Here is a 24,076-nt window from a genome sequence, read left to right as displayed (position 1 = left end):
TTTAGATATCTACATTTCTGCAGTGATAAGCAAAAAAATTTTTTTGCGGGGGTGAGGGGACTAAAAGGTCAAGAGTCAAAGGGAAATACTTTTCACTAGATAGTGGAACTTGTCCTCCAGACACAGCATGGCATCACTGAAATTGTGATCAGCCACAGCACATAGCCATGAGATCAGGAAGGGAGAGGATGATGTTGCTGTCCCCTGAGATTCCAGCCCCAGCCACAAGCCATACACAGTCTTGCTCCGCCTGGTCTTAGGGATGCTGGAGTATCCAGGAGGTGGACAGTTGACTGCTGTCCTTTGTTTTTATACTTTGTTCTTACTCTTTGCTCTTTTCTTCTTGTCTTTGGATATTTCTTTTTACTCTTTTGGGGAGCCTGCCATTCAGCTCCCAAATAAATCACACACAGAGGTTTATTGTTACTTCTAAATGCCTGGTCTTAGCTTGGCTGGTTGCTAGCCAGCTTTCCTTAAATTATTTCATTCACCTTTGCCTCTGGCCCTTTTCCTTTCCTTACTTCTGTAATCTTACTCGGTGACTGACTGGGTGGCTGGCCCCAAGTGTCCACTTCTGGCTCTTTTGTCCCTTCTTCCTCTTCCAGATTTCTCCTTCTATTTATCCCCTCTGCCTGCCAACCCCGCCTATCCTTGCTCCTGCCTCAGTATTAGCCATTCAGCTCTTTATAAGACCACCAAGTGTTTTAGACAGGCAAAGAATCACAGCCTCACAGAGTTAGACAAATGCAGCATAAACAAAAGGAACACATCTTTACATTGTTAAGCAAATATTCCAGAGTATACACAAATGTAACACACCTTTAAATAATATTCCCCAACAGTGGACTGTGGTTGGGAGTCTAGAAATGAAGCTTTTGTGGGTCATCTCATGCTGAGGTGCGAGCTGTAGGTGGGATAGCTTGCCTCTGAGTCATCCACACTACAGTAAGAAATCTCACACTCATTTTCCTCTAAGACTAAAGAACTCACTGGTTCAGCAAACTGAACTTGAACACAGTCTCTTCTTTGGTTTGTCTTTGGTGTCTGGAAGAGGTAGATATGTTTCTCTAGCAGGAATCAGATTGTTCATTTTGAACATTTTGAATTTTGAATACCTAGTAAAATCAATCATAAACGTAACATGACTCAGTGGAGAGATGACTCAGCAGCTAAGAGTTCCGTTCGTAGCACCTGTATCAGGTGTCTGACAGCCACGGCTCCAGGACAGACTATAAGAGGTTTTTCTTTGGACTGGCAGCTACCAAATAATAACATGGAGATTTTTTTTATTAATTACGAAAGCTTGGCCTTAACTTACTCTTGTTTCCAATGGGCTCTTAAAATTTAAATGAGCTCATTTATATTAATCTTTCACATTAAATTAACCAGGTGGTTCATTACCCGTTCCTCAGTGCCATAAGTCCTATTTCCCCCAGTTCTCACTGGAGAATCTCCCACACCTCAGATTCTTTCCCAGAGTTCCTATCTCTCCCTGGAAATCCGGCCTATCCTCTCCTGCCTAGCTACTGGTCATTCAGCTCTGTGTTAAACCAATGAGAAGGTGCCTTAGGCAGGAAAAGAAGGGCAGAGACACATCTCCACACAGTGTACAAAAAGCTTGTGGGCTTTAAGCCTTTAGAAAGGAAGGCCGCAGACATCAGGGATCCATGCCATAGAAGAAAGTGTAAATGTCAGCTTGTCACAGTACTAAGGTTTCTCTGGCCCAAACGTTCAACTTTCTGGTGAGAGCAGCCTTCTTACAGATTCTCAGGGAAGTTGAACCAGAGTCTGTTAGACCTGGAACTCTCTATGTTGCCCAAATTGGACTCCAACTCTAGATTCCCTTGCTTCTGTCTCTGCCTTTTCTACCTAAATGCTGGGATTACATGACATGTGTGACCATGCCCATCACTGAATACTTTTTTTTTTTGAAAAAGGGTCTCGCTGGGGCGGTGGTGGTGCACGCCTTTAATCCAAGCACTCGGGAGGCAGAGGCAGGCGGATCTCTGTGAGTTCGAGACCAGCCTGGTCTACAAGAGCTAGTTCCAGGACAGGCTCCAAAGCTACAGAGAAACCCTGTCTCGAAAAACCAAAAAAAAAAAAAAAAAAAAAAAAAAGAGCTAGTTCCAGGACAGGCGCCAAAGCTACAGAGCTACAGAGAAACAAAACTGGCAAAAAAAAAAAAAAAAAAGTACTAAGAGGATAACTAATAAAAAAAAAAAAATACCGTTTGGAGCTTGTTTAGAGTTTACCTTTCAGCCAGTGACTAACAAAACTTGAACCACCAAAGCCTGGAGGAGCAGCAACTGGCAGGTGGAACGCGACGGCGCGCGCAGCCCCGAAAGTCCCGCCCAATTGGGCGGATCCTTGGGCAAGAATTGCCATTTTGGCGGGCAGTTGTGACGTCTGTTGGTCGTGTGTCCCCGCTCCTGCCGCCAGTAAACAGTTTGGCTGGCAGGCCAGCAGGTCTGAGCGGCTGCGTCTCGGGACCGTGGGGAACCGCGAGGCGGCCAGAAGCTGGAGCGCGGGCCCTGGAGGGCTGCCTCCACCTCAACGGCGAGACGGAAGTCCAGCGGCGGCCCGCGCCCGGCTTCCGGGCTGTCCGGGGAGCTCCCGGAGCGGCGGTCTCCCGGCTTCCGGCCCTGGCGGGCCCGGCGACCTCGCGCAAAAAGGCGGGTCTTCACCTGGTGAAAAGGGGAGCTGGAGCCGACCGGCGGCGGCGCGGGGAGCCGAAACCACGCTCCGGCCCGAGGCCGCCGCGCTCCCCAAGGAACGTTCGTTCATTCCTTTGCTGGACGCAGGGCATAACTGTTCGCGGGGCATCACAGCGCCTGTTTGCCTCCGGCCCGGGGAAGTTCAGCCCATCTGGGTTCCAACACACTGCTGTGTGTCAGGTTAAAGACCAAACCGCTCTCTGACTTTCTCCATCCGGTGGTGAGCCGAAAGACGCCTCTGACTTCTTTCAGGTGTTGACGTTGAGTAGGCCTCGTTAGCATATGAAGATGGCTGCAACCAAAGACGCCATCCCTTCCTTAGCCGAATGTCAATGCGGAATCTGTATGGAAATCCTACTGGAGCCGGTAACTCTTCCTTGCAACCACACGCTCTGTAACCCGTGCTTTCAATCGACTGTTGAAAAGGCCAACCTGTGCTGTCCCTTCTGTCGTCGCCGAGTCTCTTCGTGGACTCGATATCATACCCGAAGAAATTCTCTTGTCAATACAGACCTGTGGGAGATTATCCAAAAACACTATGCAAAGGAATGCAAGCTTAGAGTCTCTGGGCAAGAATCAAAGGAAATCGGTAAGGTCAACAAGGTTATTTGGTTTCTTTCTTGTTTTAATCCCAAAATCGTTTAGAGAGGGAACCGTCATTTCTCTAAGAAAAGGAGGAAACCGGGCGGTGGTGGCGCACGCCTTTAATCCCAGCACTCGGGAGGCAGAGGCAGGTGGATCTCTGTGAGTTCGAGGCCAGCCTGGTCTACAAGAGCTAGTTCCAGGACAGGAACCAAAAAGCTACGGAGAAACCCTGTCTCGAAAAAAAAAAGAAAATGAAAGGAAAAGCTGGGCTGTGGTGGTACACGCCTTTAATCCCAGAACTCGGGAGGCAGAGGCAGGTGGATTTCTGAGTTCGAGGCCAGCCTGGTCTACTAGAGCTAGTTCCAGGACAGCTAGGGCTGTGACATAGAGAAACCCTATCTCGGAAAAGAAAAAAGAGGACTATTTAGTTCAGTCATTTTTCGTTGGCCTCTTCCATTCTGGGGGTGCAAAAGGCTACAAACTGGTCCCTAGTCTTTAAACACTTTGCCTGTGTTACAAGCCATTCATATTTTCTTCTGGGCCTTGAATGTAGTCAGTGGTGTACTCGTCTATTATGTGTTTAAAAAAAACTAATTACAAAATGTGGCTGAGAATGGTGCACACCTATAATCCCAGCACTCAGGAGGCAGGGGCAGGCGGATCTCTGAGTCCAAAGCTTGCCTGGTTTCCACAGAGAATTCCAGGACATTGAGGGTTACACAGAGAAACGGTGTCTCAACAACAACAACAAAACAAAATTTGCCATGGTATCCATTTTAAGCAACAAATCTTAAAACATAACATACGAGAAAACCCACTTTGTAGAGATGCAGATGCTAATAGTCACCCATTTAAAGTACCTCTTAGAACAGGGTGTGGTCCTGCTTTTTCTAATCCCAGCGCTCCGGAGGCCGAGGCTGGAAGTCTCCTCTGAGTTCAAGATCAGCCTGCTGTGCGTTGTGTGCTCTGGGACTATGATAGCTGTCTACCTCGTTTTTTGTTTTTTTTTTTTTTTTTTTTTGGTTTTTCGAGACAGGGTTTCTCTGTAGCTTTGGTGCCTGTCCTGGAACTAGCTCTTGTAGACCAGGCTGGCCTCGAACTCACAGAGATCCGCCTGCCTCTGCCTCCCGAGTGCTGGGATTAAAGGCGTGCGCCACCACCGCCCGGCTCTGTCTACCTCGTTTTAAAAGGAAACAGCGGGTGGTGGTGCTGGCCTTTAATCCCAACACTTGGGAGGCAGAGGCAGGTGGGCCTGGAGTTTGAGGTCAGCCTGGTCTACAAGAGCTAGTTCTAGCCGGGCGGTGGTAGCGCATGCCTTTAATCCCAGCACTTGGGAGGCAGAGGTAGGTGGATCTCTGTGAGTTCGAGACCAGCCTGGTCTACAAGAGCTAGTTCCAGGACAGGCTCCAAAGCCACAGAGAAACCCTGTCTCGAAAAACCAAAAAAAAAAAAAAAAAAAAAAAAGAGCTAGTTCTAGGACAGGCACCAAAGCTACAGAGAAATCCTGTCTCAAAAAATCCAAAACAAACACCGCCGCCACCACCACCCCCAAAATATTCTTCTGTAGCCCAGGCTTCCCTTGAATAGGCTGTGCAGCTGGGGGTGACCTTGTCCTCCAGTTTGGGATTACAGGTTTCTTGAGTTAGAACTACTTGTTAATGTCTATTGAAAGCCTGTTGGAAATTTGATTGGACTGCATGTAAATTTAGCGCTTGGGGACGTTGGGATTTTACCAATTATTATAAAGTCCAGTATCCATGAAAGTTATCTTTCCATTTATTTAGATCTTCCAGTTTCTTTTGTGGAGACAATCTTAGTAAAACTTTGAGATAAAGGTCTTAGGGAGTTCCAGGCCAGCCGGGACTACATAGAAATATCCTCTCTCTAAACAACAAAGGCAAAAGTCAAAGTATACAGTAGAGAAACTGTAAGAGCTGGCGTTATACCACGAGCTGAGATGAAGGATGCTAAGTTCTCATTTCTTTTAGTCACTGAGATGATCCATTTGAGATATTATAGTGGGATAGACAGGAGAGTCACCTTCAAAGATGGGAGGGGGTAGAGTATATATATTTTGATACTTTGGTCATACACACGCGCGCACACACACACACACACACACACACGATTGCTCGAGGGGAACAGCAGTACGTGTTCTTTACTGAGTTATCTCTCTAACTCTCAGAAATCTCTTCTTAGTCTTAAAAAAAAGTTTACTTGATAAATAAATAGCCAAGATATCAAGAGAACAAACGACAACCCACGAAATAGAAGCATATATTTGCAAATCGTAGATGGTAAGAAATAAAGCAAGAGGGTCACTGTAAATTCTAGGCCAGATCGACCTGTGTTGTGAGACCCTGTTAAAAAATAACTCATCCGGAAAATAAAGAACCCACTTGGAAAAGAAACTCATCAGGGAGTCTACATCAGCAGTCCCAGTCTAGCCAGGACTAGTGAGATCTGTCTCAAAAAAATTAAGGAATCCAATGAAAAGTGCAAAGTCGTCGGGTAAGGTGGCTCATTTCTTTATACATTCCAGGACAGCCTGAGTTATAGTGAGATTGTCTCAAAGAAAAGAAAGGAGGTGGGCAAAGAATTTAGATATTACTCCATTAATGATATTCATGTTACCAGCTTACTAGTAAGACACCTGAATATTGTTAATAGAGTAATTAATGTTCCATAACATTAGTCGTTAGGGGAGTACAAATCAAAACCACAAGAGATAAAGGTGATACTACAATTTCATACTCCTTTGGATGACTTGTGGAAAAGAAATCATAGAAGGTCAGCAAGAATCCCTAGATAAAAAGATGTCTGAAGGGAAGGAGACCTGCCTATCCTGGAGCACCCAAAGGAAGGGAACAGTCCAGGGAAGGGCAGCAAGATGATGGGTAAGGTACAGGACCCATGAAAAGAGCAAGAGATGGAAGAACTGAATCAAAGCATAAGAGGATGTTGCCAGAGACAGCTAACTTATTAAACTGCAACGTTTTAATTGTAATTAGATTTTAAGCTGCCTTTTTTTGTCTTGGTTTTTCAAGACAGAGTTTCTATGTGTAGCCCTGGCTGTCGTGGAACTTACTCTGTAGTCTAGGCTGGCCTCGAACTCAGAGATCTGCCTGCCTCTGCCTTCCAAGTGCTGAATTTATCCTTTTGTTATCCAAATGAAAGTTTTTTTTAATAGAAAGTTCTGTTTTCAGATATTTTCAAATTTCAGATGGTTTCAAATATGAAAAGGAAGGTTCATCTTAATTGTATTTGTAATATGAGAATGTATTAGTACAAACATGTAAAACATACAGCATATAAAAATTAGAAATAAGTAGAAGTGCCCAAGTGTCATCAAGGGACGTATAAACTAAATGTGTATGTGTGTATATATATCTACAACAGAATATACATACTGTTCACGCATTAGAAGGAATTGTTAAAGTTTTAACGTAGTATGAAGACTGTTCCCAGTTGTCCTTACTGAGGTGATTGTATCAAGAGAGTACTAACTTCATCAATGGGCCAGTCCACTGATAAATTCGTACCAAATGGGAGGAGGTGAGGCCTGTCTGGAGGAAATACCCTGTTCCCTGGGGAATGGCTTTGAAAGGTGTATGTTGTTCCTGTTTCCTTCTGTTTCTTTGCTTCTTAGCAGCTGTCTCAGTAAGCAGCTCTCCCTTACCAAGCCTTTTCACCATGTTTCTAGCTTTTACAGGGCATAAAACCATGGGTGCAAACCTTTGTGTGAGCCAAGATCAACTTCCTCTCTCAGATTGTTTATGAGGCATTTTGTCATAGCAGTAGTGGCTACAGGAACAAAATTAGTGGGTTTTAGATTAGAGTTAGAGACATGTTTTTTCTTTTTTTTCTGCACAGTATATCAGTAAGTACATGATGCTAGTTTTTCTCATATCATTCTGATTCCCTAATAGTGGCAGACTTCTCAACTATATCTCTTGAAATTTATGTAACTATGAAATGACAACTTGAGACTGATTGTCCAACAAATTTTCAAGCAAAGCAAGCAAAGGATTCCTATTTATCACTCTGTGTAGCATGAATTCTAATTGTTCTTTATAATAAAAACCCGGAGTGAGATATAGAGGTTAATGTTGACGATCAGAGAAACAGAGCAGCCAACCACTAGAGAGTTCTTTTACTTCTTTCTACCAATGCTTAGATCAAAGGGACTATCCTGTCTCTACGAATCTTCAGACTGACTACTGTCTCTATGAAACCTCAGATTGCATGCTCAGACTGAATCCCTCAGACTGCTGTCTCCCTAGTGCTGGTCTTAAAAGTGTGAGCCATCACTGCTTGACTGTTTCTCTTTTGGACTGATTCAATCTCCCGTAGCTCAGGCTGGCCTTGAACTCAGAGACTGGCCTGCCTCTGCCTCCCAAGTGCTGAGATCAAAGTTGTGTGCTACCACAGCCTGGCTTCTATGACTGACTAGTGTGGCTTGCTAGGCACTCTGATCTTCAGGCAAGCTTTATTTGTTAAAGCACAAACAAAATATCACCATACCGTTGCCTGCATTGGTCTCTACAAAATGACAGTTGCAAAATAGGAAATTCGGATATTCTAAGGATGGGTTTTCTCTTCTGTAGCAATCTTTTTTCTAAGAAGTCTGTGTGACTTCTGACTCTTCATTAATGCCCCTCCAAATTATCTTTTTTAACTTACACGTGTTAAGTTACATGAGCAGGCTCAGCTGGGCCTGGTGGTTTGTGGCTCGTGCTTCTAATTAAAACGGGAATCTGAAGCCGGGCGGTGGTGGCGCACGCCTTTAATCCCAGCACTTGGGAGGCAGAGGCAGGCGGATCTCTGTGAGTTCGAGACCAGCCTGGTCTACAAGAGCTAGTTCCAGGACAGGCTCCAAAACCACAGAAAAACCCTGTCTTGAAAAACCAAAAAAAAAAAAAAAAAAAAAAAAAAACGGGAATCTGAGGCACAAGAATCACAAGTTGGAAGCCTGAAATTGTCTCAGTTTTTAAAAATTATTTTCCCTCTTCCTTAATCTCTTAATATACTATTAGGGTACTATTAGGGTTTTTTTTCCCCCCTGCTACTCTGTTACTGGTTTTTTATGACTCAGGGCCTGGTACATGTCAGATGTGGACTCTTGCTATTGAACCACATCTCTAGCTCTCTGCCTTTTACAGGTATTTTGGTTTGGTTTCAAGACAGCTCTGGCTGTCCTGGAACTCACTTTGTAGACCAGACTGGCCTTGAACTCAGAAATCTGCCTGCCTCTGTCTCCCCTGAGTGCTGGAATTAAAGGCGTGTACCACCACCCTCCCCCTGGCTTTTTAGAGTTATTTTTATGGAGTGTGTGTGTAAGCGCATGCACGCTTGCATGCGTGTGCATGCACGCGCCTCACAAAGTTGGTCATAAAGTTCTGTTGCCCTAATGCTGTTTTCCTCCCCATGTGAAACAGTTGATGACTGCCAGCCAGTTCGTATGTTAAGTAAACCTGGGGAGCTGAGACGAGAGTATGAAGAGGAGATAAGCAAGGTGGGTATGAAATAGCTTAGTTTTTGATTTTTTTATTTTGTTGAAAATGTCTTTGTTATGTTTTCAATCTCAGAAATCTCAGATTTATATATAGTATGTTTATATAACTATCATATACTCAAATACTAGTAATTTTTAAGTGTACTTCATAGCCCTCTCTGCCCCCATTAAGATAATATCATGGAACTCTTTGGTGACCCAGGATGACCTTGAACTTATGATTCTCCTGCCTTCATTACAGTGGTGGGGTTATTTGAATGGCAATATCACACCTGGTTTTAGAAGTCGTTTTGTTGTTTTAAGACATAGTTTCACGAGATCCTGCTTCTGCTTCTCAAGTACTAGATTAAAAGCATACGCCACCTAAGTGCACCTTGAGGTTCCTTTTTTGTTTATTTTTATTTAATGTATATGGGGGTTTTGCCTGCTTGTGTGTCTGTGCATCACTCGTGTGCCTAATGTCGTTAGAGGCCAGAAGAGGGCATCATAAGATCCCCTGGAACTGCAGTTAGTAAACCGTCATGTAGGTGCTGGGAAGCAAACCAGTGTGCCATCTCTCTGGCCCAAGATTCCTTTTTAAATTATTCAACAGCAACAACAATAATAAAGTAGCCTCTATTACTTATATATAATATGGGTGCTTTTTGTTTTTAGATAGGATCTTGCTGTGTAGATATTAGGTACTTACTATATGCAGTTAGTGATGCCTAAGCATTTAAGTATAAAAATTTCCTTGGAGTTTTTACCTTTTAAAGGATGGTAAAGTGGTAGATTGTGGTTTAGTGAGGGACGTAAGTATGTACACAGGGGTGACTGAAGCACACAGTGGGTAAAGGTTCAGCTTCCAGTGCAGCATGTGAGCTTCGCTAGTGTGATACTAGGAGGGCGCTTATGTTTTTGAGACAAGGTCTTGCTCTGTATCTCATTCTGTCCTGCAGACTGTCTCTGTGTAACCTAGGCTGCCCTCTAACTGGTGATCCACTTGCCATAAGCCTCCTCAGTGCTGATAGTATAGGTGACTAGCTACATTTGAGTTAGTAATTGACTTTTATCCACAAGAAAATAACTGATTCCTGTGTCCTGGTAGTTCCTTTAGGAGCTTGAATTATTACTAACTCAGAAATAAGACTCGACAGGCCACGTGCTGGAAATAAAATACACCAGTTCAAATTTGTACTTGTGGGGCAGCCTGCTGTTGTGGAAGCAAGCCCAGTGCTTCTTTTCATTAAAGGCCAATTTCCTGATTTTCCAGATAGAGTATCACCGAGGGCTGCTTTTCTAATCTAAAGTCTGTGTTGGTGACACAGCTAAATATGAAATTGGGCTGTGTGTTTAGCTCAGCACCAATATACTACAGAGGAGCACACTGTGAGCATCCTAAAAGGAGTCGGTCTCTCTCTCTCTTTTTTTTTTTTTTTTTTTTTTTTGGCCAGTGACGGGGAGGGAATGAAACTTCAGAAGCAAACAAGCTCTAACATGGTATTAGATTTATTATGAAATAAGGTTGATCTAACAAATAAAGAGCTGTTGACTTACAGGAAGCTCAGTTCTATGCAGATGACAAGTTTGTTATTCATGGAGGCAGCATCTAAAACATGGATGAATGGGAAGAGGATTCACAGTGAGCTTAGTTAGGGTCAAAAGCTGCCAAAGAAGCCGGGTGGTGGTGGCGCACGCCTTTAATCCCAGCACTCGGGAGGCAGAGGCAGGCGGATCTCTGTGAGTTCGAGACCAGCCTGGTCTACAAGAGCTAGTTCCAGGACAGGCTCCAAAACCACAGAGAAACCCTGTCTCGAAAAACCAAAAAAAAAAAAAAAAAAGCTGCCAAAGAACAAAGCACAGAGCTGAGGAAGAGAACTAGGCCTTACTGTCTGCACTAGCTGTTGTGGTAAGCATTTATTTTGAACTAGCTGCAGCAGCTGCTTCTAACTGTTAATAGAATTGGAACATTTTACTCACCCAATATGACTTCCAGAAAGACTTTTTGTTTGATTAGGAGAAGGAAGGAATTGCAGAGGGGATCTCACAATCTAACCCAGCTAGCTGGCCTTGAATTTCCAGCAGTTCACCTGCCTCAGCCTCTCAAGTGCTAAGATTGTAGGTGTGTATTACCACACCCAGCTAAAGTCAAATGTTTGGGTTTTTTTTTTTCTTTCTTTTTTTTTGTTTTTTGAGACAGGGTTTCTTGGTGTAACAGTCCTGACTGTTCAGGAACTCACTTTGTAGACTAGGCTGACCTCGAACTCACTGAGATCCACCTTCCTCTACCTCCAGTGCTGGAACCAAAGGCGTGCACCCCCACCACCTGGCGAGTCTTGACTTTTTTATTATACATGTGTGCCCATGCATGTAGAGTCCAGAAATTGACTTCTGGTATCTTTTCTGATGGTTCTCAACTTAGTTTTTTGAACTGCAGTCTCATGTGGAATCTCAGCTTATCTGGCTAGCCTATGGATGAACACCTGGAATTCAGATGGATGCTGACATACTCGGCTTTTATGTGCTGCTTGGACTCCAAACTCAGTTCTCTATGCTTGAATAGCATGCACTCTAGCACACTGAGCCAGCCATCTCCCCAGCCACAAAGTCAAGGTTCTGTTAGTTAGAAAGATAGTGGGTGTGCACAGAGGGAGTTGTGTTAGTTAGAAAGATAGTGGGTGTGCACAGAGGGAGTTGTGTTAGTTAGAAAGGTAGTGGGTGTGCACAGAGGGAGTTGGATGTCCTCTGTCGTTCTCTGCCCACTCCTTTTAGACAAAATGTATCCTGAACCTGAGATTTGCCTTCCTGCACCTCTCCCTCCGCCCAATTAATCAGCTTGTTTGGAAGCCAACAAGCCCTAGTGATCCTCCTGTTTCCACACACAAATAATATTGATAAATAAATAATAAATGCCAAACATGATAGTGAATGTCTTTAGTCCAGCACTCAGGAGGAGGCAGAGGCAGGTGGATCTCTGTGAGTTTGAGGCCAGCCTGGTCTACAGAGTGAGTTCCAGGACAGCAAGGGCTACACAGAGAAACCCTTTGTTTAAAAAACAAAAAAGCATTTATTCCTACTGCATGTACTAGCTTTTTGGGAACCTGTTCTTTTTGGATGGAAACCTTGCTCAGCCTAGATGTAGTAGGAAGGGCCTCTCGTGCCTTACTCACCCTCCCTGAGGATTGGATGGGCCTGGGATGGGAGGGCATGGGAGGAGGGGAGGGAGTGGGAACTTGGATTGGTATGTATAATGAAAAAGATAGTCTGCTTTCTTTAAAAAAAAAAAAAACAAAAAAAGCAACAGCAGCAGCTAGGCCTAGGGTATTCCTCTCTTGGCTCTCCTTCTGTTTTCAGAATTCTCTCTCTTTAGTAAATCTGTCTGCTGTGCTAAAGAGAGCAGCAGCGGAGGCAGTTAGGTCTGCCTTAGCATGTGGCTTTCCATGAGCTGAGGAAACACTGAGTGTGTGTGGTGCTGTGGTGGGAACTGTTGTGAGATCTGAGGGCAAGAGATTTGAGTCTTTGGCCAAACCTTTGTTGGACTGGCTGGGGTGCGCTTCCTGGGGTAGGACCTTGAACTGCTCTTGGCCTGTGGAGATTTGAAATGTTTGCTTCCATTTTTTTTTTTTACATTTGTTGTGAAATGAGTATGTTAAAAAATTTCAGAAAGAATGTCTTTTATTACTATTATTATTTTTAATCTTTTTATTTTATGCCTATGGGTGTTTTGTCTGCATGTATGTCTCTGCAGGGTGTATATGCAGTACCTGTGGGGACCAGAAGGGGGTATCGGATCCCTCTGGGACTGGAGTTATAGCCAGTTTTGAGCTGTTGTATGGGTGCTGGGGATTGAACTCAGATCCTTTGGAAAGGCAGCCAGTGCTCTTAACCGCTGAGCCATCTCTCCAATGTTCAAGAATGTCCTTTATTATTATTATTTTTTGGGTTTTTTTTTTTTTTTTTTTTTTTCGAGACAGGGTTTCTCTGTAGCTTTGGTGTTTTGGAGCCTGTCCTGGAACTAGCTCTTGTAGACCAGGCTGGCCTCGAACTCCCAGAGATCCGCCTGCCTCTGCCTCCCGAGTGCTGGGATTAAAGGCGTGCGCCACCACCACCCAGCTCCTTTATTATTTTTAAGGTGGAGGCTGAACGACAAGCCAGCAAGGAAGAAGAAAACAAAGCCAGTGAGGAATACATACAGAAATTGTTGGCGGAAGAAGAGGCGGAAGAAAAAAGACAGACAGAAAGGAGGAGAAGTGAGATGGAAGAACAGCTGAAAGGGGATGAAGAGCTGGCAAGGAGGCTCAGCATCAGTATTGTAAGTTTTGACAGATGCCCATGTTGCTTTGAAGCTTCACAACAATTTAAGGGTTGTTTTTTTTTTTAATAATATCTTTGTTCTATTTAAGGAGAAAAATGTATTTTATTTTTAAAGATTTGGGGGGAGTTATATGTCATATGTGTTTGGATGTCCCCAGAGGCCGGAAGAGGACATCTCCTCTAGAACTGGGGATTCTGGGCAGTGGGTGCTGGCATGGGCGCTAGGAGTGACTGGGTCCTCTAGAAGAGCAGTGAGTGGCTTTGACTTCTGAGTCAGCTCCCTACCCCAAGACAAAACAAAAAAATTAATAGCAAACAAACTTTTATGACTAATACATTTTTGTGTATTGTTACTTAATTGCTTCAGTTGGGGACATATTTATTAGTGGTACAGATCAAATCCCATACCTTGGGTATGCTAAACAAGTAAGCTATACCTTACTTTTGAAGCCTGATTTTATTCTGACATTTAATTTATGTAATGTATGGGCACTGCCTGAGTGGCAGTCAAAGGACACCTGTCAAGAGTTAGTCCTCTCCTTCCTCTTTGTGGGCTCTGGGGATCAATCTCAGGTGTCCAGACATTGCAGCAAGTACATTTACTTCTGAGCCATCTCACTGGTCCTCCTAGCCTAATTCTTAAATAATATATTGAACCTGGATTTCCTTATCTTACTGTTACATTATTTATAAAAAAACAATGAAAAACAAGGTGGTAAAACATACATACACTAAAACCTAAGGGTTCCTAAACCTAATGGCTCAAAAGAGCCTGGTAGGTTGAAGCCAAAACCTTAGCACAAGCTATAGCACTGAGCTATATATACCTTGAGCCCACCTAGGCTTCTTTTAAAATATAAACTTTTGGGGGCTAGACTGATGTTTCAGCATTAACAGTACTGACTGCTCTTGCAGAGGACTTTGGTTTGATCCCCAGTACCTTACATACATGTACACAGACAAAACATCATACATGAAGAAATCAATAAAATATTTTAAAAATAAGGTAAAAATTCTCATACCTACTCTAAACCAAACTGACTTGGATTCTCTGGAATTGAGCCATGTTGAGTACTGTCTCCAGTGAGACCTAGGGTATCTGAAATACTGAGGTTACAAAGCCCCTGAGTTAACTCCCCTACTTTTGAAAAATGTCTGAGAATACATTTCACCAAAATGAAGTATACCTAGAATTTTTCTTTTCTTTTCTTTTTTAATGAATCTTACCATTAAGGTAAAAATGGCACAGCTTTGTGTATAACCCAAACGTATCGTCCTGTGTACTTATGTTTATTACGTCTATGTAAGATGACTCTGTGTGTGTGTGTGTGTATACACACATGTACCACAGCGTCTTATGCGGAGGTCAGTGGACAGCTTGTGGAGTTGGTTCTGTTTCTGTCATATGGGTCCTGAGATGAAACTCAGGTTGTTGGGCTTAGCATGAACACCTTAGCCACTAAATCATCTTGCCTCCTCCCATGGACTTTAAATCATGTCTTTTCATCTGTAATATGATGTAAATGCTATGTGAATGCCTATTGCAAAATAAAGTCTAGGTAAGAAGAGTGAAGTATGTACATGCTCAGTATTCTTCAAAGAACTTAAAAAATTCAGTTTTTGAAAAATGTTAAGAATTTTGAGTTTGTAGAATTCAAAGCTTTTTTTCATAAAGTTCTCATTAATAATGCCTTTGTATGTTTTTCTTATGACTGAAGAACAATAACTACGAGAAAGATATTTTGACTTCTCCTTCGAGTTCGAGAAAATCAGATGCAGTCACAAACAAGTCACAAAAGAAAAATACAAACAAACAAAAAAATTTTGGAGATATTCAAAAGTAAGTAAATATGATTGCCATTTATCCATTGATAGCTACTGTATGCCTTTGGGTTTTGTTCATAGTGACTACCAATTCATCAAGTTTTGTTAATGAGGTTTGTTTTTTAAAGATTTTTTTTATGTGTTTGAGTGTTTTGCCTGCATGTATGTAAGTGCATTGGATGTGTACCTGGTGTCCTAGGGTGCCAGAAGAGGGCATTGGGTCCCAGGATGTGGACCTGGAGTTGTGGATGGGCCACACTGGGAACTGATGTAAGATTGTAGGTGGAGTTTTCCTGTCCCCACAGCCGTGGGAGACTTAATATTAATTGCAAATGCTTAGCTAGTAGCTCAGGCTTATTACTAACTAGCTTTTACAATTTAAATTAAGGCATTTTGCCGGGCGGTGGTGGCACAGGCCTTTAATTCCAGTACTCGGGAGGCAGAGGCAGGCGGATCTCTGTGAGTTCGAGACCAGCCTGGTCTACAAGAGCTAGTTCCAGGACAGGCTCCAAAACCACAGAGAAACCCTGTCTCGAAAAACAAACAAACAAATAAATAAATAAATGTGTTTCTATTAATCTACGTGCTGCCCTGAAGCTCGTGGTTTTATCTGTCCTCCAGCATGTCTTGCTTCCTCTCCATCTTTTGTGACCCCTCTGACTTCAGTATTTATTCTGGCTATCAGTCAATCAGCTCTTTATCAATAATGAAAGCAACACATTTTCACAATGTACAAGATTATTCCACAGCACTGGGTCTCCATCAGGCGTGTAGTAAGTTCAAGGTCAGCCTGATCTACAAAGTTAGTTTCAGGACAGATAGGGCTGTTACACAGAGAAACCCTGTTTCGATGTCCATTGTGTGCCATGAGGAAGGAGAGACACTTATGAGTTCAAAATTCTTTAATAAATCACCACATAAGTCGGACACTGACGGATCAGGGCTGCAAGACAAGGACTCGGCCTTGTTTCTCCTGGCAGCCCCACACAGAAGCGGTGGTGGAGTCTATAAGTGCAAAACCATAAACACACCTGTGCCAAGTTACAGATACAGTTTTACCAGTCAGGAGCCAAAGATTGGAATCTGTCCTTGTATGTTCCATCACTGGCAACCAACACAGAATAGAAGCCTTTCCTTTGTTCTTTCTGTTGTTAAAAACGGCCATAATATCGTGCCACAAGGACGTGTGCTCAACTATGTTCATAGCAGCTTTGGTTGTCATAGCCAGAACCTGGAAACAACCTAAATGCCCCTCAACTGAAGAATGGATTAGGAAATGTGGTACATTTACACAATGGAGTACTACACAGCAGAAAAAAAATAACGACAGCTTGAATTTTGCAGGAAAATGGATGGAGCTAGAAAACATTATTTTGAGTGAGGTAACCCAGACACAGAAAGACAGTTATCACATGTACTCACTCATAGGTGGTTTTGAAACATAAAACAAAGAAAACCAGCCTACAAACCACCATCCCAGAGAACTTAGACAACAATGCGGACACTAAGAGAAACTTACATAGATGTAATCTACATGGGAAGTAGAAAGTAGAAAAAGACGAGATCTCCTGAGTAAATTAGGAGCATGGGGACCTTGGGGGAGGATTGAAGAGGGGAGGGGAGCAGGGAGAAATGTAGAGCTCAATAAAAATTAATTAAAAAAAGAGAAATTAGGGGCATAGCAGATTGTTCCTGTTCCCTTTGAGGAGATTCTTCTTCTTCTTCTTCTTCTTCTTCTTCTTCTTCTTCTTCTTCTTCTTCTTCTTCTTCTTCTTCTTCTTCTTCTTCTTCTTCTTCCTCCTCCTCCTCCTCCTCCTCCTCTTCCTCCTCTTCTTTTTTTTTTTTTTTTTTTTTTTTTTTTGAGACAGGGTTTTTTGCGTAGCTCTGGCTGATCTTGAACTCACTCTGTAGACCAGGCTGGGCTCAGATTGAGAGATCTGCCTGCCTCTCCCTCCTGAGTGCTGAGATAAAGCTGTGTGCCACCACACCTGGCAAGAAATCTTCTTTTAATGTAAAAGATGAGGACTGACAAGACAGCTCAGTTGATAAAAGTACTTGGAGAATGAGCCTGGCGATCTGTAGATCCCTGGAAGCCATGTAAAGGTGGAGCAAGAACTGACTGCACAAAGTTGTCCTTGGTGCACACACACAGTGGCAAGCGTGCGCTAACAGAAACTTCAAATCCATCATACACACACTGTAAGTAAGAGATGAGAAACTGAAGTCTAGTTTAAGGAGATATGAAGAAGAGGCTCCATAGAGGGGGAACTTTATAAAACCAGACACCCCCCCCAAACACCATTAAACCAAGCAGTATGTATATGTGTTTTAAGCTTTTTTGAAGGAATTGTGTGTATTCCCCACCCCCCGTTTTTTTCTTTTTTGAGACAAGTTCCTCTTGTATAGCCCTGGAACTTGCTCTGTCAGGCTCAGGCTGGCCTTGAACTCACAGAGATCTGCCTGCCACTGCTTCCCAAATGTTGGAATTGAAGACCTGTACCACCATGCTCAGCACATGTATATTTTAAATTGCACCAATCTTCAGTATTTTCTATGGAATTTCTGCATGTCAGAATAACCCTCTGGATTACTATATAAAATATTTACACAAATTCCAGGCATGTTGGCACATGCCCTTATTCCCCACATTTTAAAGACAGAGACAGGTGGAGTTTTGAATTCAAGGCTGGTCTATATAAGGATCTCCAGGATAACCAAGGCTGTATGTATATTATGTGACCTAGTCTCAACAGTAAAAAAGAAAACCTCCCTCCAAACATTCTCATGTACTTCTCCTTGCTTCCTTTGAATTCATGGCCTCTTTTTTCATTAATTGTATTAATTAATTAAATGTTTCATTAATACGTATTTATTTATATACATATACCTAAATCCAACCTGCTCAGTCTGTATGTTACTTGTATACATGTTTTCAGGGCTGACCAGTTGGTACTGGGTAACCAGTCATTGGTCTCTTCCCTGGTAAAAACTATTTTTCCCATTCTTGGCATTCCTTGGTTGCTTGTACAGTTCTTTGTTTAGATTGAGGTCTTGTGGGCTTTCCCCCACCTCCTTTGGCATGTCAAAATTAAGTAATTATAATCTCAAAAGTAAAAGAAAAAATAGTGTGCATACACACAGAAAAAAAAATTGTGATCCACTCTAGGTCTTTCCAGTGATAATCCTTTCCTGTTGCTATGATTCATATGGTTCTTACATGTGTATGTTACTATTCATCCATAAACTCCCCCTACCCCCAGAAAGGGTTTCTCTGTGTAGTTCTGGCTATCTCTAGAACAGACTGCCCTTGAATTCAGAGGTTTGCGTGCTTCTGCTTCCTGAACACTGGGATTAAAAGAATGCACCACCACTGCCCAGCTGTAAGCTATTTCTTTTTTTGTTTGTTTTTGTTTTTAGAAACAGGGTTTCTCTGGAGCTTTGGAATCTGTCCTGGAACTCTCTGTGTAGACCAAGCTGACCTCGAACTCACTGCGATCTGCCTGTCTCTGCCTCCCAAGTGCTGGAATTAAAAGCATGCATCACCATTCCCAGCCTAAAATGATACTTTCATTAATTTTGAGAAACTTTGTGGTCTCTATTATTTGATCCTGTCAGCCTTTTAAGTTCTATCCAAGAATTATGAGATATATAATATGACCTTTTCTTCCTATTCTATTTTTACACTAAAATACTGTACTGAACTCCCCACCCATACCCCATGTTCACCCTCTGCATTGCTAGGCAGGAAGCAGGAACCTCCAGTTGCTCGCCAGGCACTCTGACTGTCCTGGAGTGCTCACGGTCAGGTTGGGTCTTAAAGTTGACCTGAGACCTGGAGATGTAATCTGCTCCAGTAAGTTAAATATCCAGCAAACTTGCCACCTTTAGGCATAAGTGGTTCAATCTACCTTTAGCATTGAATTTTTTCAAAGCATTCAAGTTTTAGTAAACTTAACTTTTTTTTTTTTTTTTTTTTTTTTTAAGATATTTGTCACCTAAATTTAAGTCTGGGTCTGCAGCTGTACATGAAGAGGATAAAAGCTGCATATCTAAGGTATGTTGGTGACGAAGAAGCTCTCAGGACCTGATTCCTGCTGTGGGTTACTAGAACCTGTGCTATTTCTGTCTCCTACTTGCTGAGATTAAAGGCGTTCAACACTACTCCCAGCTCACACTTTTGTTTTTGTTTTTTGGTGGTTTGGTTTGATTTGGTTTGGTTTGGTTTTTCGAGACAGGCATTCTCTGTAGCTTTGGAGCTTGTCCTGGAACTAGCTTTGTTAGACCAGGCTGGCCTCAAATTCACAGAGATCCGCCTGCCTCTGCCTCCTGAGTACTGAGATTAAAGGCGCGTGCCACTACCGCCCCCGAGCCCCCCTCACACTTTTGTTTTTTTAAGTATTGTAATAATCTTGTTACAGTTCCCCTTGTAAGGCCATGTACCTCAAGTTTTGCATTTAAAAGTACTCTTTGGCAGCCGGGCAATGGTGGTGCACGCCTTTAATCCCAGCACTTGGGAGGCAGAGGCAGGCGGATCTCTATGAGTTCGAGGCCAGCCTGGTCTACAAGAGCTAGTTCCAGGACAGGAACCAAAAAACTACGGAGAAACCCTGTCTCGAAAAAAAGTACTCTTTAGCCAGGTGGTGGCACATGTCTTTAATCCCAGTACTTGGGATGCAGAAGCAGGCAGGTCTCTTTGAGTTTGAGGCCAGCCTGGTCTACATAGTGAGTTCTGGGACAGCCAGAGCTGTTGAGAGAAACCCTGCCTTGAAAAACAAACAAACAAAAAAGCCACAAACAACTTTCTGACTGTCAGTAGAAGAGCACTAGCCCAGAATGTGGCAAGGTCTTAGGTTTGGTCCCCAGCAACACAAAAACAAAAATCCTTTGGAGTACAATGCCATATACCTGTAGTCCTAGCATTTGGAAGGCTAAAGCGGCAGAATCTCTTTTCCAAAGTTTCAGATCAGATTGGTAGGTTGTCAGACCCTATCTCAAAAAGATTTCCTCAGAAGAGATCCACATAGTCACTTTGTTAAAATACGAAGAAGGGCTGAAGAGATGGCTCAGTTAAGATTCCTCAGTGTTCTTCCAGAGGACCCAAATTTGGTTCCTAACATTTACTTTAACTAACTCCAACTCCAGGGGATTCCGTGCCTTCTCTGGACATTTGCACTCATGTTCATATATCCCCTGACACACACGTGCACGCTTAACAAAATCTTTAAAGTGTCCGAGAAGATCTAGAAAGATGAAAGAGGCTGAGTCATTATGCCAGCTATTGGTCATATGTTGAGTATAGTTGTGGAGCTTATTGTAGGTTTTCATGGGAGTGAAATTAATTGTCCTAGCTTGGCGATGGTGGTGCACCCCTTTAATCCCAGCACTCAGAGCTCTACGACTTTGGGGCCAGCCTGGTCTACAATAGCTAGTTCCAGGACAGGCTGCAAAGCTACGTATTGAAACCCTGTCTTGAAAAACCAAAAAAGGAATGAAAAGAAAAAGAGAAGAAAGGGGAGAGAAGGGGGAGCAAAGGTGACAAGAACATACCTTATTAGTAACATGTGATAGTGTTCACCTATGGTATCAATGTAGGAGGTTTATATAGTACGGTTTCCCTTTATGTAATCGGTAATTTTATTTTCTGCAGGAAATTGACAGTAGTGACATGAAGAGCCCTGTGTGGCAAGAAACAGAAATTGAAAACGATGATATGCCAACACTTTCTCCGCAGGTTTACGTAGAAACTCAAGAACAAGGTTTGGAGTCTTTAGTAGAGTCACCTGTGCCATGGATGTGTGCCAAGGATGTCGAACAGTGCCTTGAAGGAGCAGTTGAAACACTATCAACCAATCCTGATGATATATGTGTTGTCAATCATGAGGAAACTAAAGCCAAAGTGTCCTGCTCTAACGAAGCTACAGTTAAGCCTTCTGGTAAAGTAGAAAACGAGGAGTGCTCTGTGTCGGGTATGACCCAGTTAGCTGATGGTAACAGAGTTCCAGAAAGTAGAGTGTGTCATCTAGTGGTTGGAAAAGAGATTTCCGAAAGAGAAAACCAGGAATCTGTGTTTGAAGCAGTCATGGATCCGTGCTTTTCTGCAAAAAGAAGGAAAGTAGTCCTCAAATCCTCAGATCAAGAAGAAACAGAAGTGAATTTTACACAAAAACTGATAGATTTGGAGCGCATGCTTTTTGAGAGACATAAGCAAGAAGAAGAGGACCGATTGTTAGCATTGCAGCTTCAGAAGGAGGTGGACAAAGAACAAGTGGTGCTCAACCGGCAGAAAGGCTCCCCGAATCAGTACCAGCTGCGCACATCTTCACCCCCAGACCGGCTGCTGCACAGACAGAGGAAGAACTCCAAAGATAGGAACTCCATCAAGCAGACTGATGCAGAGCATTCAAAATCTCAGAGGAGCACAAAAGATGAGTATAGGCAACCCTTCAAAAACAAATGGAAGGATTCAGTTAATGGAAGAAAGATGCCACATTCAGCTAAAGATGATTGTAGTAATGTTTCTAAACGCACTTATTCCCAACAGCCTAGTAATTCACAGAAAAGTATTCTTCAGATGTTTCAGAGATGAACCAAGCAAAGCACGGGTAAAGAGAGTATTCTGTAACCTAGTAAAGCTGCATTGTAGAACTAGCACTTTTCCATCATAAGATCTTGAGGTGTGCCATCAATTTCTGCTAAGCAAGCACACTTTTGTTTTAAGGTGTGGTTACAAGGAAGAATTTACAAATATGTTTCTGCAAAAATCAGTGATAAGGAAAGGTCCTTAAGAATTGTTTCTGTTATTAATAACTGCTATGCTCTAACTGCAACAGTCTTTACAGGTATAAGAATGCCTAGGCTAGGACATCTTCAGGTTCCATTCCCTTTCCAAAAGTCTTTCGGCCTTTCTTTTGTTATGAGGGGTGAGGAGCCTAACACTAAAGTAGTTCATTCCCGTACCTGCTCTAATCCGAGCGTTCTAGCGTTCCCTGTGATTTAGGGTGGATCAGAATCTACACCAACTAGTTGACAAAAGGCTGCTCGGTTGCTAACACAAAAGGGTTGCAGAGTGGGATGGGGCCGAGTGGTGGGTTGGCGGTTAGGGTCACTGGGACTGTAGCAGAACCTGGGTCCAGGATGGGCAGCGGGTTTCTTGTGGCAGAACATCCCCCTGTCAGAAATACTTTGGGTCTACAACTTTTCACACCAGGGTATCTTGGCAAATATTGGGATATTTTTACTGATCTAGAGAAAGGAATTTACTACAGGAAAAGTGTACCATAGGCTTCTGTTGGATACCCTGCGTTACCACCTTCAACGCTTACTGGCTTAGACTTTGTGTTTGTGTGCAAGGTAAATACAAAGGGAACTGACTTTATCTTGTGAAATTTGAACTTTTACTGTTACCTTTCCTTTCGTTAAGACAAATAACTTTTCAACAGACCATAGTTCCAATAACATTTCTTCTGGGTCCTGGCGTCCACTTACTGTTAACACAGTGAACTCACTGTCCTGCTGCAGTATTTGACTTGATCCACATTTTTGTCATTTGAGTTTTTCTTCCAAGTTTTAAGATTGTTTTTATGTTTATCTTGGTATGTTTTTTTAACTTAATGCTTTACATGTTGGAACTCCAAATTTAAAGTTATCACATGGAATCTTTGTGGAATAGTTCATGACCAAAGGGACGAAGGAAAACAGGTCACAGAGCGCTGTGGTTAGAATTCATACACTTCCCCACCTGCTGCTCCGTGGGGAAGTTATCTTGACTGAAGTTGGTTTTGAGATTTGTAGTTTCTCCTTTAACCTTTCTGTTGTTCATGTTTATGCCTTTGTGTTAGAAAGTATTACATTTTTTATTGGTCATTAGTAAACTGTTTTTTCCTCATGTGGAAAACATTCAATTTTATCGGAGTATTAACACTGTGCAGATGCTGAAAATCAAAAAATTAAAAAGAGGCCAGGCATGGTGGTATATGCCTAACTAATCCCAGTACTTGGGAGGCAGAGGCAGGGGCATCTCTGTGAGTTCTAAAAATAAATATAATTAATTAAAAGAATGATTAATGAAAAATTGACTCGTTTATTTTACTACACTGTAGTAAAAAAAAAAAAATGGCTATAAACCAGGTGGTCCATGCCAGCCCTATTGAGGCTAAGGTATGAGGATTTTTATTTGGTGGCTAAGCTGGGCTGCGTATAAGACCCTGTTTGTGGTGCTAGAGGGGAATCCCACAGCCTCACACATGCTAGGTAAGCATTCTCTCACTGAGCTACATTCCTAGCCCAAGTGAAACTCTGTATCAAAAGCCAAAACAAAAGTTGGCTACATAAAAATTAGAAGTTACACATTATAGCAAAACTACCATAAAACTTCAGAACATAGTTGCTGGGCATTGTGGTTGCATGCCACTTGAGACAGGCAGGCGGATCTCAGTTTGAGGCCAACCTGGTCTTGCATAGTTCCAGGACAGCCAGAGCTGCATAGCTACATACAAAAAAAAAAAAAAAATTACATCCATTTATTGGGCAGGTAGGAAGCTGTGTGCTGCAGCATGGTTGGTTCTTAACATTGGACTACCAAGCCATCTTGTCCTACAAGGCATTTTTAATAAAGATTAATTTATGCAGGAGAATTAAGAGAAAAGGCACAAGCCAGGTGGCAGTGCACACCTTTAATCCTGGCACTGGAGGCCAAGGCAGGCGGATCTCTGAGTTCAAGGCCAGCCTGGTCTACAAGAGCTAGTTCCAGGACAGCTAGAACTGGAAAGAGAGAGAGGAAAGGCACAACAGAGAGTTTCTCAAAAATGCTTCTTTTGAATACTTTGGAATTCTGAATCATGTTGAAAATAACTAGTCAAAGTAACGGTAAATGTTTTTAAAATACTCCATATTGTTTAGAAAGCTCAGCTTGTATTACTCCATCTGGCCGCTTTTTGCTATGTTTAGCTTTTTTTATTAGAACATGCATAATGGGTATAAAATGTATGCCATTTTCATACATGAATGGGGTGTACATTGATCTTGTTCATAGACCCTGCTACCCTCTTAACCGTGAGGAGTAATCTGGCCTTCCTTGAGCTTTTGGGATCGTCATGTTTCTGTAGCAGCACAAACTACCATAACCCGCTAGTTATAAGAATTTTTT

At 42.6% G+C, this 24,076-nt stretch overlaps 1 protein-coding gene across 2 annotated transcripts; it reads left to right on the top strand.

Moving 5' to 3' along the window:
* Positions 1-2,397: 2,397 nt before the first annotated feature.
* Positions 2,398-22,980, top strand: Rnf168 (ring finger protein 168). Of its 2 annotated transcripts, none has more exons than XM_057766042.1 (6): positions 2,398-3,303; positions 8,738-8,814; positions 12,926-13,105; positions 14,826-14,947; positions 18,916-18,985; positions 20,663-22,980. In XM_057766042.1, the coding sequence occupies exons 1-6, from the start codon at positions 2,997-2,999 to the stop codon at positions 21,515-21,517; spliced, it is 1,611 nt and encodes a 536-aa protein (XP_057622025.1). In that variant the 5' UTR covers positions 2,398-2,996; the 3' UTR covers positions 21,518-22,980. The 2 variants fall into 2 exon arrangements, with proteins under 2 accessions (XP_057622025.1, XP_057622023.1); XM_057766040.1 differs by having other exon boundaries at positions 20,579-22,980.
* The last annotated feature ends 1,096 nt before the right edge of the window (positions 22,981-24,076 follow it).

Source organism: Chionomys nivalis, chromosome 3 (genome assembly GCF_950005125.1).
Source record: "Chionomys nivalis chromosome 3, mChiNiv1.1, whole genome shotgun sequence".
Taxonomy (NCBI): Eukaryota; Metazoa; Chordata; class Mammalia; order Rodentia; family Cricetidae; genus Chionomys; species Chionomys nivalis.
The sequence above is the reverse complement of the archived record's forward strand: the minus strand, read 5'-3'. Positions and strand labels throughout refer to the sequence as shown.

Bases quoted from the DNA above. Each gene is read 5' to 3' on its own strand.
- Rnf168 (XM_057766040.1), top strand. From the start codon at position 2,997: ATGAAGATGGCTGCAACCAAAGACGCCATCCCTTCCTTAGCCGAATGT. The intron at 8,815-12,925 runs GTGGGTATGAAA...ATTATTTTTAAG, and splicing joins ATGAAGAGGAGATAAGCAAG to GTGGAGGCTGAACGACAAGC. The intron at 13,106-14,825 runs GTAAGTTTTGAC...TTATGACTGAAG, and splicing joins GGAGGCTCAGCATCAGTATT to AACAATAACTACGAGAAAGA.